The following is a 15,969-nucleotide window of genomic DNA, read 5'->3' as shown; positions in this document are numbered from 1 at the left end:
AGAAGCAGGATAGTAATAAAAAAAGAATAGCTATGTTCACACATTGATTATATTCAATAGAAGCAGGATAGTAATAGTTTGTAAGTAATGGCATAAATTGTGAAATGAACTTGCATATCAGACTGACACAGGTTTTTTTTCCAAATCTGTGAGCCATTAACACATGTTAATAGACAGTACATACCGTGGTGCCTTCAGAAGCCTTTTCACATTCAGTCTTCGATGTTTCCTCCTGTACAGGGGCTGAATCAGGAAATTAGGGGTCAGGAAGGGACAAGCAACAAACAAGGGAACTGCTCATACTACACAAAGAAGAGGATAAAGGCTTTCCAGTTATAAAAAATGTGTGTATGTGACTAGCTGTAGTGGGAATACCTAATATATGATTTACATTCCAAATATCTGTATCACAGAGAGAATAGAAATTAAACCAAAAAAAAAATTGCAAAGACGGGAGAGCAAGATAAAAGCATATAACTACACCTAAAGATAGCAAAGCTAGTAACTAGTGCAAGGTGTGTTGTCTAAATTCTTTCTACATCCTGCACATAATCATTACCATTTACACTGCTTAAAAAAGGCCTAAAGGACTACCTACTGTGAGGTTATGTATTCATCAGAGGCAAACAATAGTTCAGTTCACAGACTATTCTGAGTCCTTTACATATGAACAGTAAAGTGAACTAGTAGACACCTTGTTACAACATTTACTGTCTCTTGGGCCTACACGGTAGCAGATCAGAACATTAATCTGACCTTCTGCCATGTCCAATACATGTCCAATTGGAAGCCCAAATATTGGTTGCTTACAATCGATTGGTTAATGACTACCCTTTAGATCCAACAGCTTTATTAGATCAGAAATTGCATCAGAAATGTAAATTGTTCCATCTTGTACTAGGCCCTAGATCCTGTATTTCAGTCAGGGGTAGACTAAGGAAGGTACAAAGTGTGCTGCTGCACAAGGACCCTGGACACTACTTAGCCAATGGGTTTCCCAAATCGGATCAGTGTGGGGGGCCCAAATCCGGTCTGCACAGGGGCGCACTGTTGGCTACATCCGCCACTGCTTCCAGCTGCATTATACAGGAACTGAATGCCAACAAACTCATTTGCAGAATAAATAAAAGGTTTTGGCTGCTAGTTCTAGGTACAGCCTGGGGCCGCCACAGTGGAATTGAGGAAATACATAGAGCAGTCAAAAAAGTCTGTGAAATGTTTACTATTACCAGATACTTTCTTTGAAGGATTCAAAAATCTAAAATGGTAATGACCTATAGCAATAGTAGAATTTTGTGCTGTGTTCCCATCAAGCAGTAAAAAATGTTTGTTGTTGAAGTAATATCTTATTTTTTTTAATTTAATGCAGATGTAAACTCAATATCAATATGGTATCAAAATCTGTATGTTTTTCTCTATATCTTTTTTTTCTTTTTTTTTTTACCTTATTTGATATAAAGGGCCTGATTTATTAAAGCTCTCCAAGGCTGGAGAGAATACACTTTCACCAGTGAAGCTGGGTGATCCAGCAAACCTGGCATGGATTTTTTCAATGTCATTTGCTATTTGATAGCAAATGCTTTGAATCCTGGAGCGGATCCATTCCAGGTTTGCTGGATCACCCAGCTTCACTGGTGAAAGTGTATTCTCTCCAGCCTTGGAGAGCTTTCATAAATCAGGACCAAAGAGCTTAAAACTGGTTAACAAGTCTAATCCTGGGTGTTCTTCTCTCATTCGTGCAATTGAAGGCACTTAGTACAAATACTTTTCTTAAGCAAGCATAGCACTATGATTGGGATATATTAAATATGTGATATAGTTAGCAACATTTACTGTATGTCTAGGGTGAAAAATGTGGCACAATAATCCATCATGCTGTATATTAACTGTAAAACACTTAAAAATGTACACATATATGTTGATTTTAAGATTTTCGTTATGTAAATACCCTGTCTCACCTTGAGGTATGTCTGTGTTGTCTTCTCCTATATCTGGAGCTGATGTATTCTCTGGCGTGTTTGAAACTTTAACTGAAATTACAAGTATATTTGTTTAATACTTTGTATTTGTAATATACAAGAGATGTACACAAGTAAAGAAATTATTTGTCTACTCAAATAGGAACCACTCAGCAAAAAGAAACAATAAACAGTAGAACAAACCATTACTTACGCCATCACATCAGATTGAAAGCTACTGCGAGCCAGCAAACCATTTCCAGGTGGTATGACTATACAATGCACATCCTAATTTCACAAACCAGCAGGGCTGCATTTATTTTTAGGTTCATATCACACTAGTGATCCTGATAGAGCTAGACAGGGTACAAAGATGCTCATCTTTTTGTATGTTTCACTCCTTTACTGGCTGTTTGATCAGGGTAACTGATTTCTGGCTGTTTAATAACCAGTAAGAATTCATGCACACAATGTGAATTTCTATAATTAGGTAAATTGTTGCAGTCCAAAAGCAAGGCAATTTGTAATCCTGCAGCCATAAGGATCAGAGAAGGCTTCCGTCTCCTTCAGTTCATGGCACTCAATATGCCATGTGTATGAGCTGGCATTCCCATTTGGCATTTGCTGGTTGAGATACAAATAGAAAAACAGGGAATGGTGGTGGTGGCTATGTGCTGATTGATGGGTATGTAGTGTTAATCCATGTAAATGATCTATATCAAAAAAATAATAATTGTTAACCTGGTCATGCACCCATTGACCAGTGTAAGGCCGGGTTAATGCATGAAAAAATATAGTAAAAATGATACCTAACATTCATATACATAGCATGGACAACCAAAAAATGCATATAGAAAAATACATAAATATTTATCAGACATTTATACTATAAAACTATGATCACATCTTGAAAGTACTTACTGCACAATCCTGATTTCTTTAATAGGAAAATGTAATAGACTAGAATTAATTAATACAAGACCTGGATGTACTAAGCAGCAAAGAAATCAGGCAGCAGGAGAAAGAGAGGCAGGCAGAGAGAAATGAGAGGACAGACACAGTGTCACTGGATAAACGATTATACTGAAAATTGACAGTTGTGGGGAATTTATTCCTGTTTCAGCTAATTAAAGTGTTAAAGTTCTTTAACACCATTCAACAGCCGCCAAAATCATAAAATATTGATCCGGAGATGGGCCCAGAGCCAGAAGAAAAGGAGGGGCAGAATGGGGGGAGATGAATACAGAGTGCATGAAAGGCACAAGATAATACAAAAAGAACTGGAAAATAGACGTAATATTAGTAAGCTGCTTTTTTCTTCATTTACCTTTTTTCGTATATCTTGGTATATATGTATATGTGTAACAATTAACAAGCAATAGATAAAGCATTACCTCTGCTATACTGGCATGCCTATTTTCTTGCTTTTCAGACACATCTAGATGGGTTGTATCGCCAAGGTAACAACAGATGTTCCTGGCTTCTCTACTCTTTCTGGTAACTCTTTACAATTTGACTACATGCTTGCATAGGCCACCACGCACTGAAATCCACATATGGTACTTCTCTGCCTATCACTTCTTTGTGATGTGGCATCTTTTGTGAAGAGCTAACATTGATGACCGATTCTCTCTCCCTGTTTAGTGTTAGACACATATATATATCTTACCATGTTCTTGCTGGTTCCTGCACACAGTTATAATTCGTTCTAGTATAACTTCTCCATGTGCAAGCCTCCATTGTTGAACATTTTGGTGATGAATAGCTGTACGTAGATGGGACATCATCCCTAAGCGAGACCCAACAGTGCTGTCACATGGAGCACAGCGGAAACTCACATCACTTTCTCCAGTGCCTTCAATAACCTGCAGAAACTGGACATATAGACATATTAAGGTAAGTGATCTCCGTAAAACATATTGCTATATACGAACAATCTGCAAGAATATAAATGAATTGATTTTGAATTGAAATACACAATAAATCTTAAAGCAGCTGTTATGCTTTGTGCCTCTAAATTAATGGAACATTTTGTATACTCTTTTTACAATACCCACCAAAAATAAGTATATAAATAACATTTTCATACATGTAACAACAATTTTGTAGTAGGGAGAATTCTTAAGGATCAGTGTTTGAACATTTTTTGTTGATTTGACCCACCCCTGTGATCACTGAATTTCTTTACTGAACAATTATAAGGAACATAAACAAATACCCCCATCTCTCACCCTCAACAACTCAACAGATACTGACATTGCCAGTCTTAAACAAAATTGCAAATTCAAGGTCCCAGATATTGCAAATTCAACAAAATTGCAAATTCAAGGTCCCAGATATTGTTGTTCATTCTCCTATGAAAAGCCTGAGCACATCCTTTGGAAAATACGCTGGATGAGATATGGGCATTTACTATATAATGTCATATATGGCTAGCACAACTAGGACACAATCTTTCTGTAGATTTAGCCTAACTTTAGGACTGTTAGCATTTTTTATCCTGATGCTTTACAATATTGTTATGATACTATCTTCCAATTAGATTTTGTACTTAAAGGTACAAATTCATCCTGAAATATTTATGGTTAAGTAGAATATATTCCAATTACCATGCTAAATGTGGTGCAAAGTAAATGTAAGGTGTCATCGCCAATGGAGGCAGAGCAAATCTACTCTCCTGATGGCAATCTACTTCAAGAATTGTTGTCACCAACTTGAGTCTATGCAGTAGCCTGAAGCTGCAATCTGACCTGCCCATTGTCAACTTTATCTTAATGTTCCATAAACCAGTCTTCTAACCAAGTCACTGTAATTGGTTCTACAAACATTGATGATGTATGGAGAATAAACTGAACAACTAGATAAAGTTATGGTTAAGAAACTATTCATTAGAGCAGACATAAAACAACAAATACAGGCTACATGGTACACTTAAAAACACTTTTGAGTTAACTAAAGTCTACCTCCAGCCATTTGTTTTTTGTTTTTTATTTTTGGATTGAGTGGGCAAGTTTAAAATTCTAATAGAGATTCATTTTTGACTATGACCTCACCCCTTAAGAGAGAATTTGTGTTACTGTATCACCCGTACAAGAAATAGGAAATTACCAAGACAGGAAGACACAGACAGCAATTACTACCTTTTCTTAATCTCACTCCACTTTCTATAAGTATACTTTTTGGTTTTATCTGTATTCCTATTGGAGTATTTGAAGAGATAAGGGAAAATCCCCCCCCCCGACAGTGACACATAAGACAATAAAATGGTATGGCTGAAGTTGTCCTATCAGATTTATTCCATATTATTAATTCACCTTGTACACACGGAGTCTCTCTTCATGTCCTCCTCCCTGAACATGGAGCTGTATCTTCTCTCTGCTGTTGCTCTCATACCCACACAGGTTACATCGTAGGTGCAAAGGAGGAAATGAAGATGCCTGGCTGTACCCACTGATAGGGAGTTCTGCTGCTGTTGCTTGTGCAGTGGCCAGCGCTGCACCACCTTCTCGCATATGGGCAGCCAGCTGATATTTCTGGGCATGTTTATCAGTCTTCAAATGCAGCTGAAAATTAGCTTTAAGTTGGGTACTATAGGAGCAGAGGCGACAGCAGTGTAAGTCTCCTCTCACCTCCCTCCACTCTCTCTCAGGTAGAGACCGGCCTCTACTTGCATGAGAGAGCAGGGCTTCCAAGCTGTCTGTGGTATAGCAGCGACACACCAAGCAGCGGAAAACCCCAGGGGATAACTCTTCCTCAGGGAATGAAGGTGATGGGTCTGGCAGGTTAGGAGGTGCAGAGAGGGCCATACCAGAGGTACTTAAAGCATTAACCTGGTGTCCTGATGGAGAATCTGGTGGAATGAGACTGCAAGCTGCAAAGAGAAATGAAAAATAAAATATTAGGAATTTACAACTTATTCATAAATTATACCTAAATGTCCTTGTATTTTTGATTGTGTGTTTACCTTGCAAAAGACAATGTCAGTAAATGCGATTAAAGACTGTTTAGTTAAATACCCAATCATGTACCAGCAAAAAAAAAATAAATTAATTAAAATAAACAAAGATTCATCTATGTCAATAATTATCATTTTACTAAATTTGATAGTAAATTTACCTTGCTACCATGGTTGTACTATCTTTTAAAATGCATCTTTAGGCTGACTAGCCTTCCTTTTTTAGGAATTTTAATAATTACTCCATCCAGCATTATAAACTGGTTTAGTACTACACCTCGTGAAGATCCAGTAATGTATGTTTTTTTAATTTCTGATATCTTTTTTATGTATCATAAAAGCTTTATCAAGGTCAATAATTTGTTTTTGCAATATAAACTTACACTTACACATAAAAAACAACAACAGAGATGGTAGAAGTAGTCTATGACATATGCTTGCCTATAGAGACATAACATATAGCTTCTGCTGGAATTCTGAGTAAATATTACATTTTCCTGATCACAAAATTAGCAATTTAACTTTCTTAAAATACATAACCTTTATATTATCAATATTGTTTTTTATTAATTTGACCATTGTATTACCCCTCACCTTGATTACCAGATGAGCTGAAGTGCATGGGATTAAAAAGTAGAGGATGATCCAGTGTCTGCTCAGGTGCAAGTGGACCTCCATAAAATGGGAAATTGTCTTGGCTCATGCCTAGCCCCTGGTGAAGAAGCAGGACATTTTGCATGTGCTTTTCACTGGTCATATGAATACGTAAATTACGTGAGATGTTAGTTTCATAGTTGCACACCTTACAGTGCCATGATGCTTTTTGTTTAAGCTGACGATCAGTGGGTGATGTCTGGTTAGATTCTCCCTGTCCAGCAGTCACTGATTGTGTTGCTAAAGGAGCTACTGCTACTGCTGTGTTAGTTGGGGCACCTGATCCTTGGTAACCTTGAAGGTTGGCCAAGTGTTTATCAGACTGCATGTGTATAGTAAGGTTTCCCTTAGTGGTTGTGGAATAGTTGCAAGCTTCACAGCGATATGGCTTATAGCCACAGTTGTAACTCTCGCCTCGGGCCAGCCGTGGGTGCTGCTGGCCACTGTGGCAATAAGAACAGTGGCTATGACTTTCTGGATGCTTTTCCTTCATATGAACATCAAGTGTTTGTTGGTATTTGTAATGCCAGTTACATTTTGGACATTTTAGAGTTTTACATGAATTCCGTGAGTGTAGTAGAGAAAGCTGGCCTTGCAGAGAGAGACTTTGGAATGGTTGGGGGCCTGAGGTTGGTGTGCATTCATCAAGGGCCAAGGGCCCACGATCAGCATCTGTTTGGTTACCGACTTTGTCAGTGCCATGGAGAGCTCCCATTTGAATAAAGGAATTTGTCATCATTGGACCATAAAAGCTTTGGTTTGTGAGTAGCTGCTCATTGATGTCTGAGGGCTGGGAGACAGGTAGGTTGCTTTCTGCCACATCTTCTACTTCCTCTTCAGCATCTTCACCCAGTGCCTCTGTTACAGATGAGCACCAGTTTGCTACTCCAGTCTTTTCATCTACAAGGGCCTTTGAATCTTTGGCTTCAGTTGAGAGGGGAGTTCCTGTGGGATCACATTTGTGATAACTTAGATGTGAGTTGGGCACCAGGCCCAATGAAAGCTTGGGGTTTCCTTCTGGATTCCCTTGAAAAGTCCCTTGACTTTTGGTATCACTAGGGTTTGTGTTTGACATTGGATCCTCTGATGTCCCTGACTGCTCAGTTACACCTTGGATTTTGTCTAATGATGGGGTTGTTTGGACCCTGGAAAGGACAACATTCTCTGGCTCCTGGCCAGCATCTAACTCATTGTGACTTGTTTTTGGTTCTAAAAGGCTGATAAAAATCTTCCCACCAGATCTATGTATGATACCAGAGGTTTCCCCTGATGATAGTTGATCATGATAAGGGTGCTCCAAGCCATGGACGCGAGAAGCATGCCATCCCAATTGGCTTCCAGTATGAAAGTTGAGGTGGCATGGGAGACAAATCCATGTACCATCTACCCTTTGTAGCTTGGTGGACTCTCCAAGTGTTTCATATTTAATTTCATCTTCCTTCTGTTGCCCCCCTGCCTCCTTTTCTTTGGGTTGGTCTTGTATTCTGGGCGAGGTGCCGGGCGCCGTTTGAGTGAGATTGGCTGCCTCAGCTGAGGTATGTCGGGATATTTGGTTAGAGCAAAAGCCTTGGTAGGTGGCGGTGAGACGGAAGGAGGTGAGTGGAGGATGGGTTGTCACTGTGCTTTTTGGGGAGTCCTGTGGTAAAGAAGGGGAAGGAGGAGCACCATCTTCTCCTTCCTCGCCTTTCAGGAGGTAGACAGTTCCATCACTAGAAAACAGCACATGTCCCACCAGTGTTTCTCCTCCATCCTCAGTTCCCTCCTTGCAGTTTGGTTGTAAAGGAGATGAGAGCTTTGGCAGATAAGTTGGGTGCGGAGAACTGGGAGTCACGAGGGGCATCTGCAACATGGAGGATGTTGGGCTAATAGCCCCATAACCCCCTCCAGCAACAGAAGTGGAAGAGGAGGAGAATTCTGGTGAGGGATTAGGAGGGAGGAGAGGGGTATCTTTGGTGGTTGTTGGGCAGAGGGGTAAATTGAGGTCCAGTGGCCAAGGACTTCTTTCATCCTGCCCAGAAGAGGGGAGGAAGCATTCACCAGCATCCATAGCTCCACAATGGATATGCAAGACTCATCTCAGACACAGCCCTGTGTAAAAAATAAAAAAAACAATAATCAAAGACCATAACCAAACAACCATGTGGCAAACAATATGATAATTACCAAGACATGATTTGTAAATTGTATCATTCTTATTTTTTTTTTCTTTCTTTCTACCGCCATTAAAAAAAGAGATTCAATCAATGTATTTTATGACTTAATTCTAAAAATGATTATGGTTTGTTTAATTTGTTCATAGTATAACACATACCTGCTCTGTGTTGGTTAAAGGAATACAATTGTAATTGTCATGAAATATATGCAGTCCACAAAAAATGCATGCTTGTGCATTCTGTATGAATTTAAAGAAACTGTCCAATCCATTTGTGGTTGGATATATTTTGCTCCGCGTAATATGGAAAGATAAGAGTTAAATACTACTCTGCTGGTCTCTCTCCTCCTCCCTCCCTGGAGTCCTTATAATTCTGCTCCCCACAGAGTCTGATGTTGAGGTGATTAAAAAGCTGTGAGCCCGAGCACATTAGCATGTTAATGAGTATGGAAATTATTAACTAAAGAGTTTCATTCTACAGCTTGGGAGAAGGAGGGGGTTTAATATAGGGTGGGGGAGGATGGGGTGAAGCACTGGTGCAGGAATGGGGGTGAAACTGTTAAAGAAAGGAATAAAAAAAAAAAGAGTGCAGGATCCTACCTATTGTATTCACAAGATTAAGCTGCCCCATTTCAAGACACGCGTGTATGTACCCACCAACATCAATAAATACCGCCGTAAGAGCTCAATATGGAGCTGTCCTCATTATCGATAATCACTGTAATTGTTTATACTCCTCTTCATAATCAGAACCCAAGCTAGGCTCAACTAGCCAATTTATGCAGCCATCACAAGCCAGCATAGTAATGAGCCTCCAACGTAGGGATAACCAACTAATGCAGCCATGCCCCAGAGAACATCTCATTTTATAACCGGAACAAACAGAATGGACTGTTTATAAGCCTACTTTTTCTCACTGCTGGTACCGCTTGGATACTTACATTTAATTTTCCACCCAATTCATTTATACCTAACCTATTAATTGCTAATTAGCAAACACTTTTTTTTAATTTATACCACTAAGTAATTTTATATTTCATCCTAGCCATCACTCCTGTATTAACCAGTGTTAATCACAACATTATGCTCTTTTATTTTTTTAATATTTCACTAATGTATTTTGTTTTAGCTACTGTAACTGTGTGACACGTATAATATTAAAGCCAAATTCCAACCACAAAGCTATACACAAAAAATTTGTATGTTCATTTCATTTCATATCATTTGTTCTACATATGTAGTTGTGTTATGAAAAACACCCTGCCAGATAATAAAGCCAAGTCCTGGACAAAAGGGCAGACTATATTGCAGCTAAGCATTTAAACTTAGTACAGGACCCACCTCTACATTTGATTGGACACTAGACGTGCAATGCTAATATTGTCATGTATGTCCTCCCTAGAAGTGTGCATGGGAAGAAAATCTGTACTCACCCCCACACATCCCTATCATATTTACGTTTATATCAGTAAATCATTATTGTGTCTCTGCTTTATATTTCAATAACTAGCACAGTACAAAGAAAAGTTTTCAGGAAAAATAATGTGCAAAGAGGATATTTAAAATATATCCCTAGACAACATTTTTTTATTATTGGATAGAGCAGGGAGAGCGGACATTCAAGACTCATTATGTACTAATGGCCAGAGTGTGAGGAAAAAACCCAGTACTTACAATTCTCCTCTGAAAAAGGGAACAGAAAATCTTTCCAGCCCAACTGTCAAGAGGGGAATTTGTCTCACTGTGGAAAATGTCCACCTTTCACTCCCTGTTGTGTCTGTGGGACATATCCCCCATCGTACAGAGACAGCTTCAATCCAACACTAAAAGATTTACCTATATATACATTTTCAGGTTTAGTAGGTCACACTAACTAAAAATGACTTCTCCCGATTTTAATATAAAAACTTTAAAACTGATTGGATATCCTCATCCTCAAGGCAGAAAAGAAAATGTTTACTATCTGGTCTCATTAATTTGTTAAGTTCATTTTTCATGTATAATTAAATCAAATTAAAAAAAAGCTTACAGTGTGAAAGGTATAAAATATTTTCAATTAAATTATTAGAGCAATGATAAATATATTCAGAAGGTGCAAATCATTTTCAATTAGAAACAGTTTATTTTACTATGAAATAATCCAATATAACGATGATGATACAAATGTTTGAATTTTGCCATGTAGGAGGCTACACTGGACAATAATACCACCGGCACAATTTTCTTGTGCTGCTCAATGGTATTTAAGTCACCGAAATTATACCATGAATACAAAGCCTTCCTATTAGTCCTGTTTATCCATGATAGATGATAGAGATCGCCCCAACAAATTGTAAGAACTTACAATTCTCTGTGCTCATAAACCCTGTCCATTTAAAAGCTAACCTTTAGGTAATGTGGCATGTGGCATGTGCCATTCACCTGCATGAGGCAGCCAAGTAGTGAAACAACCAGACAAAACACAATGACAATCAATCAATACAAACATAACAAGCAAGTGCAGAGATAATGAACAAATACAGCTGTAGCAAGCCAACCTTCTGCTAACAAAACAATGGAAACACAAACCATTAATCCAATTATAGGCAGACAATGCAAACAAAGCCAGCCAATTCACTCCTAACAAACGGTTCCAGCCAGTATAACTTTACCAGCACAATTTTGATGTAACATAATTGAAATACTCATCACTAAAGTAGTTGCAAAGCAAAATATTATAAGTCCAAGGGAAAATATAGACAGGCCGGTCATTATAGTGTAAATGATTGATGGTAATTTCATTGTTCTATCACACTGTGATAACATGTTTACTGCTATAATTAAAGTAAGACGCTAAGCAAAAAAAAAATCAATTTGTCAGATACTCCTAGTAAGTCATTAAATTTCTAAGATTTTTTATTTTAAGAATTTTATTTTTTATTTTAAGATATAGTTTGTATCGTTATCTAAAAACCGCTAAACAATGTTATTGTTATCTCCCTTGGGTTTATTTTCTGTACACACTGCCCAGCAAACTTGTATTGTTATATATTTAGAAATCATGCACTGACATGTAATGGAGCATTAAAAAAAACCTCCTTCTAACCATGGTTATGTGTGTAAACTTTACAGATATTGGACTAATATGTTAGCACCACTTTGCCATAAAGTAGGTGCAGAAAAACCAGGTATAATAATTAGTACAACTTGGAAAGAGTACACTAAAGGAGATTAGTGATTAGATCACTTTAGAGCAAATGACCTAAAGTGCTATGTGTAGGTAGTTCAAGAGCAATTTAAAAATCTTTAATTTACTAGAGTTCCTAATCACGTTGTTTTTTATCTTAGCCATGACAGCCACTATGTGGATTCTCACTTTGTCCAGTCCTCCAGAGTGATCATTGTCCAAAATCAGAAACACAGGAGTTGAGACCTGTGAAATAGGAGAATGAAAACTAATAGAAACAGACAGAAAAGCCAAGAGATCTTTGAAAGAAAAAGAAAGGCTGACAGGTAATCGAACATTACAAAGGAGAGAAAGAAATCCAGCAAGTATTCAGCGAACGCAGAGGCAGAGAAAGGAATCTACAGAAAAGTAGGAATGAGGAAAATAGGAAAGAATATCACGAAAAGAACATAATTAAGTAGTTATAAAGACAGCCATGTGGCAGTGAATAATCACTATGAAAAAAGAGAAAGAAGAATAAGGGAGTACATAATCGTCAGTAAATATAGACAGAAAAATGGTGATAATAAACTGGATAGGAGGATCTGCATAGGGCATGTAATGCAAGGTAGACATACATAAGTTACTAACTAAATAGCTAAAGAATATGAAATATTTAAAATATCATACGATGACATAAATACAGACATAGAAGGAAGAAAAGCAGATAGGAGGAGGAGACAGAATATAAAACGGAGGATGCGCTGAACAAGGTGATGCTGGGATAGAGACAGCACAAGGATATTCCGAGAGACAGCTTAAGAGGGAGGGTGAAGAAGGATGGAAAAATCAATACAATTACTTTCTAACGGTGTGTTAAGAGAGTGAGGTGTCGACACTCTGTCTGTGCACGAAAATATGAGCTCCCTATATATACTGGCAGAGTCTGGCAGCTATCAGCAGAGTCTTCTTCCCACTGTTGGAGTTCACTATGTCTTAGAGCATTTCTTATGAAGAGTAACATATGCTCCTCATCACATTAAATCATGTGATTCATGCACATTGTGACTGAGGGTTTTAATCAGAGTGTGTGACATATGCTGCTAGGTGTGTGCAGAATGCTAATACATCTCTATGTTATCACCAGAGCACATTGAGACCAAACACATCATGGAAATGGTGGAAAAAACAGTTCCTCTACTACAGGAGATCAGATAAGCCATTGACCATTTTCTTACTGGAACGAAGAAAGCAGCAGTTAATACATATTGGGGTCTACTTATAAAGTAGTGAATCTAAGAGTCAAAACATTCTCTGGTGGAGAAGCGAACACTAAGATACCATTCCGGTATCTTGCATAATGGTAAATATGTATTTTATATCTAAAGAATCCATTTTTTAAGGACTGACGCAGAGAAGTGATTTACGTATACTATTGCATGACATGAGATGAAAGTGAGAGGAGTATGCACGCTAGGTCATAAAAACCTGAAACAAATATAGAGCTCATTCCTGAGCTGATAGAATGCAGAATATTAACAGTCAAAATTATTAAGCCCATGTCAGCCTTTCGTTTACTGTCTGCAAATAGGAGCTGGAGTGCCTTCTTTGGGTGTGTGTATGAATGATAGTCATAAATACAACCTAGAGATAAAAAAAAGGCAACAAAAAATTGGTCATAAATAAAAGCAGAGCAAATTAGCAAGAAAGATTTCAAGATTTCTTCTACGAATAAATATGGACGTGGGGAGTAGAAAAGGAATAGAAGCAGAAAGCGGAGAGAGCGGAAGACAAAAGCAGAGTGACAGAATAAGCTGGAGATGGTTGGGGGTGGAGTTTAATGCAGAAGACAGCAAAGAGACAAAGAGAAGCGGAGAAAAGATGAGAGGAATAAAGACGGAAGAGAGCTGCAAACAGCTTTATGACGCACACATAACAATGCTGTGTGTGTGACACTTATTAAGTATACCTAGGCAGAATACTTAAATTCAGCAGAACAATGTGATCCTTTAAGGCAACATGGAGTGCGCAAAATGCACACCACGTACATTAAATGAAATCAGTGTCAGGTGAACTCAACAAATGTGTGTATAATTCACTGCAGGCAAGCACAAGAAGAAAGCCATCCGAATCTGCAAAATGGCTGCAGCGTGTTATAGCGGTGTCGATGGAAAACATGCTTTAGCATATAAATATTTTAGCGTAAAAGCACAAATATGAGCATAACTGGCTGTGTACGCAGCAGTAAGGCAATTTTGTAACGTTGGTGCATCTTTTACATAGAATAATTGCTTTTTTTCCAAACCCTAACTATCCAATTATTCTATGACAACAACCTTCGACCTGCTCAGATGCTGCCAAGCCTATACTATTATACAAATCAGCCCTTCAAATAGATCCGTATACAAGGTTGTTATTAGCAAAAACCATGATTTACTGATTTCATATAGGATGGGATAGTGTAGTAGATGAAATATGAAAAAGTACACAGGTTTTTGTTTTTTTTAAGAAAAATACAGTTTTCCACGTTTTTATTCATTTGTTGCATCTCAGTGCTATTGATTACTTGCAATCTCTAAACAGCTACTTCCAGCAACCACTACATGAAATTTATCGGAGCAGGTTTACTGATGATATCAATATATGTTTTAAACGTTTATGAGCTGTATTTAACTTTTTTAAAATATTTAAGGTATCAGAAGGCCTAAAGTGGAACCCCAGCTAAAATATTTTCTTCATAATTGAAAAAAATTGGTTTGGCAAAGATTCCTGCTTTGATTGAATGACCTTCTTATTACAATTAGACAATTAGGCTTATGTTCCACAGCAATGTAGAGCTCAAAATATAAATATAAGGAAGCTACAGCTCAGTTCACTCACTCATGTCTAAATTAAACCCAGCACTGTCATTTTATAGGCATAGCTTACTAGTGTATATATTTGCTTTGCACCTGTTATAGGACACTTTAGGCTAATTAAGACTAAGGGCTCTCACACAAGGATGCCAAATGGTTGTGCCCAGCACACATACTGGAAGCCCTTAGAGAGTTCATTAGCTCCGGGTTCTTGAAAGTAATATTGCAGCCAAATTGTGCAATAAAGATAGGGAATAAAAAAGCTGTTGCTTCGTATTGCACTAAAATGAAGTTACACTTCAGTGCTACTGCTAATGTTGACAGTGCAATTCTACACTTTCCTGAAGCCCTCTCCCCATTTAGATCAGCATCCAACACTTGGAAGTAATATGTCTTAAAGAGAATTTCTGCAGTGCCCTTCAACAGACAGGATGTCAGTGTGCAGGAAAATATCTCTTTTCCATGGAAGAACCCTATAACAAATAAACATTTTTGCCAAGACCCTTAAATGTTTTTATGTAGGTGTAATTTATGAATGAACTCAAGACAAACAGCTAAACAAACAATGAATATATATATAAATATATATATATATATAGTAAGCCGATTACATTTCTTGATGAGAGTCACTATCAGGAGCCACAAGAAGTTACATAAATGAAAAGAAGCAAATGGATCCACATGACAGCCAAGCAACAAAGCACTAGAAAACCATGGTGTTTGTTTTATGACATGTTTACTTAAGGTATACATAGATAAGAGATGTGTCCAACAGTCATTGTTAGCTAGAATGGGGTGACATTTTTTTTTCCTAAAATGCCTTCACAGTTCACCCCCACTGACTGGTTGCAAGAAAAATCTGTTTTAATTGCTATTGCCCTCCTCAATAAATTGGTGACTGACTTCTAGTTTCCACTTCATCCCTCTCCACTGACAAACTATGTGCAACCAAAATAAATACCAGATCGTTTGAGGGTTGTCTAAGCCATCTTTTGATTCCACTGTCAGGATAATTGTTTTTTCTGGTATTAATTGGTTTTTCAGTTCTAAGAATAAGAAAAAAAATCTTAACTTTGGTCAGACTACCAAGTTTTCCCACAATTTTACATTTAGCCTCTGCCTAGAATACATTGTGAAGTAATAAATAATATGAATCTCAAGTTGAACTTAAATCAGCTAGTGTATATATATATATATATATATATATATATATATATATTTTATAACTCAAAAGTTTCATCTTGCAATAA

The 15,969-nt window shown here is 37.6% G+C and overlaps 2 protein-coding genes across 4 annotated transcripts in view; one reads left to right on the top strand and one right to left on the bottom strand.

The window, feature by feature from the left end:
* The window catches only part of THTPA (thiamine triphosphatase), a 62,178-nt gene that overhangs the window by 25,560 nt on the left and 20,649 nt on the right, over positions 1-15,969 (top strand). The window lies entirely within an intron of this gene.
* The window catches only part of ZFHX2 (zinc finger homeobox 2), a 50,651-nt gene that overhangs the window by 24,510 nt on the left and 10,172 nt on the right, over positions 1-15,969 (bottom strand). The window contains exons 2-6 of the mRNA XM_072415101.1: positions 6,508-8,655; positions 5,273-5,829; positions 3,628-3,832; positions 1,959-2,030; positions 185-243 (exon numbers count right to left, since the gene is read on the bottom strand). Of these exons, the coding sequence (XP_072271202.1) occupies positions 185-243; positions 1,959-2,030; positions 3,628-3,832; positions 5,273-5,829; positions 6,508-8,614 (3,000 nt within the window). The 5' untranslated portion in view covers positions 8,615-8,655. The remainder of the gene's footprint in view (positions 1-184; positions 244-1,958; positions 2,031-3,627; positions 3,833-5,272; positions 5,830-6,507; positions 8,656-15,969) is intronic.

Source organism: Pyxicephalus adspersus, chromosome 6 (assembly GCF_032062135.1).
Source record: "Pyxicephalus adspersus chromosome 6, UCB_Pads_2.0, whole genome shotgun sequence".
Classification (NCBI taxonomy): domain Eukaryota; kingdom Metazoa; phylum Chordata; class Amphibia; order Anura; family Pyxicephalidae; genus Pyxicephalus; species Pyxicephalus adspersus.
The sequence above is the reverse complement of the archived record's forward strand: the minus strand, read 5'-3'. Positions and strand labels throughout refer to the sequence as shown.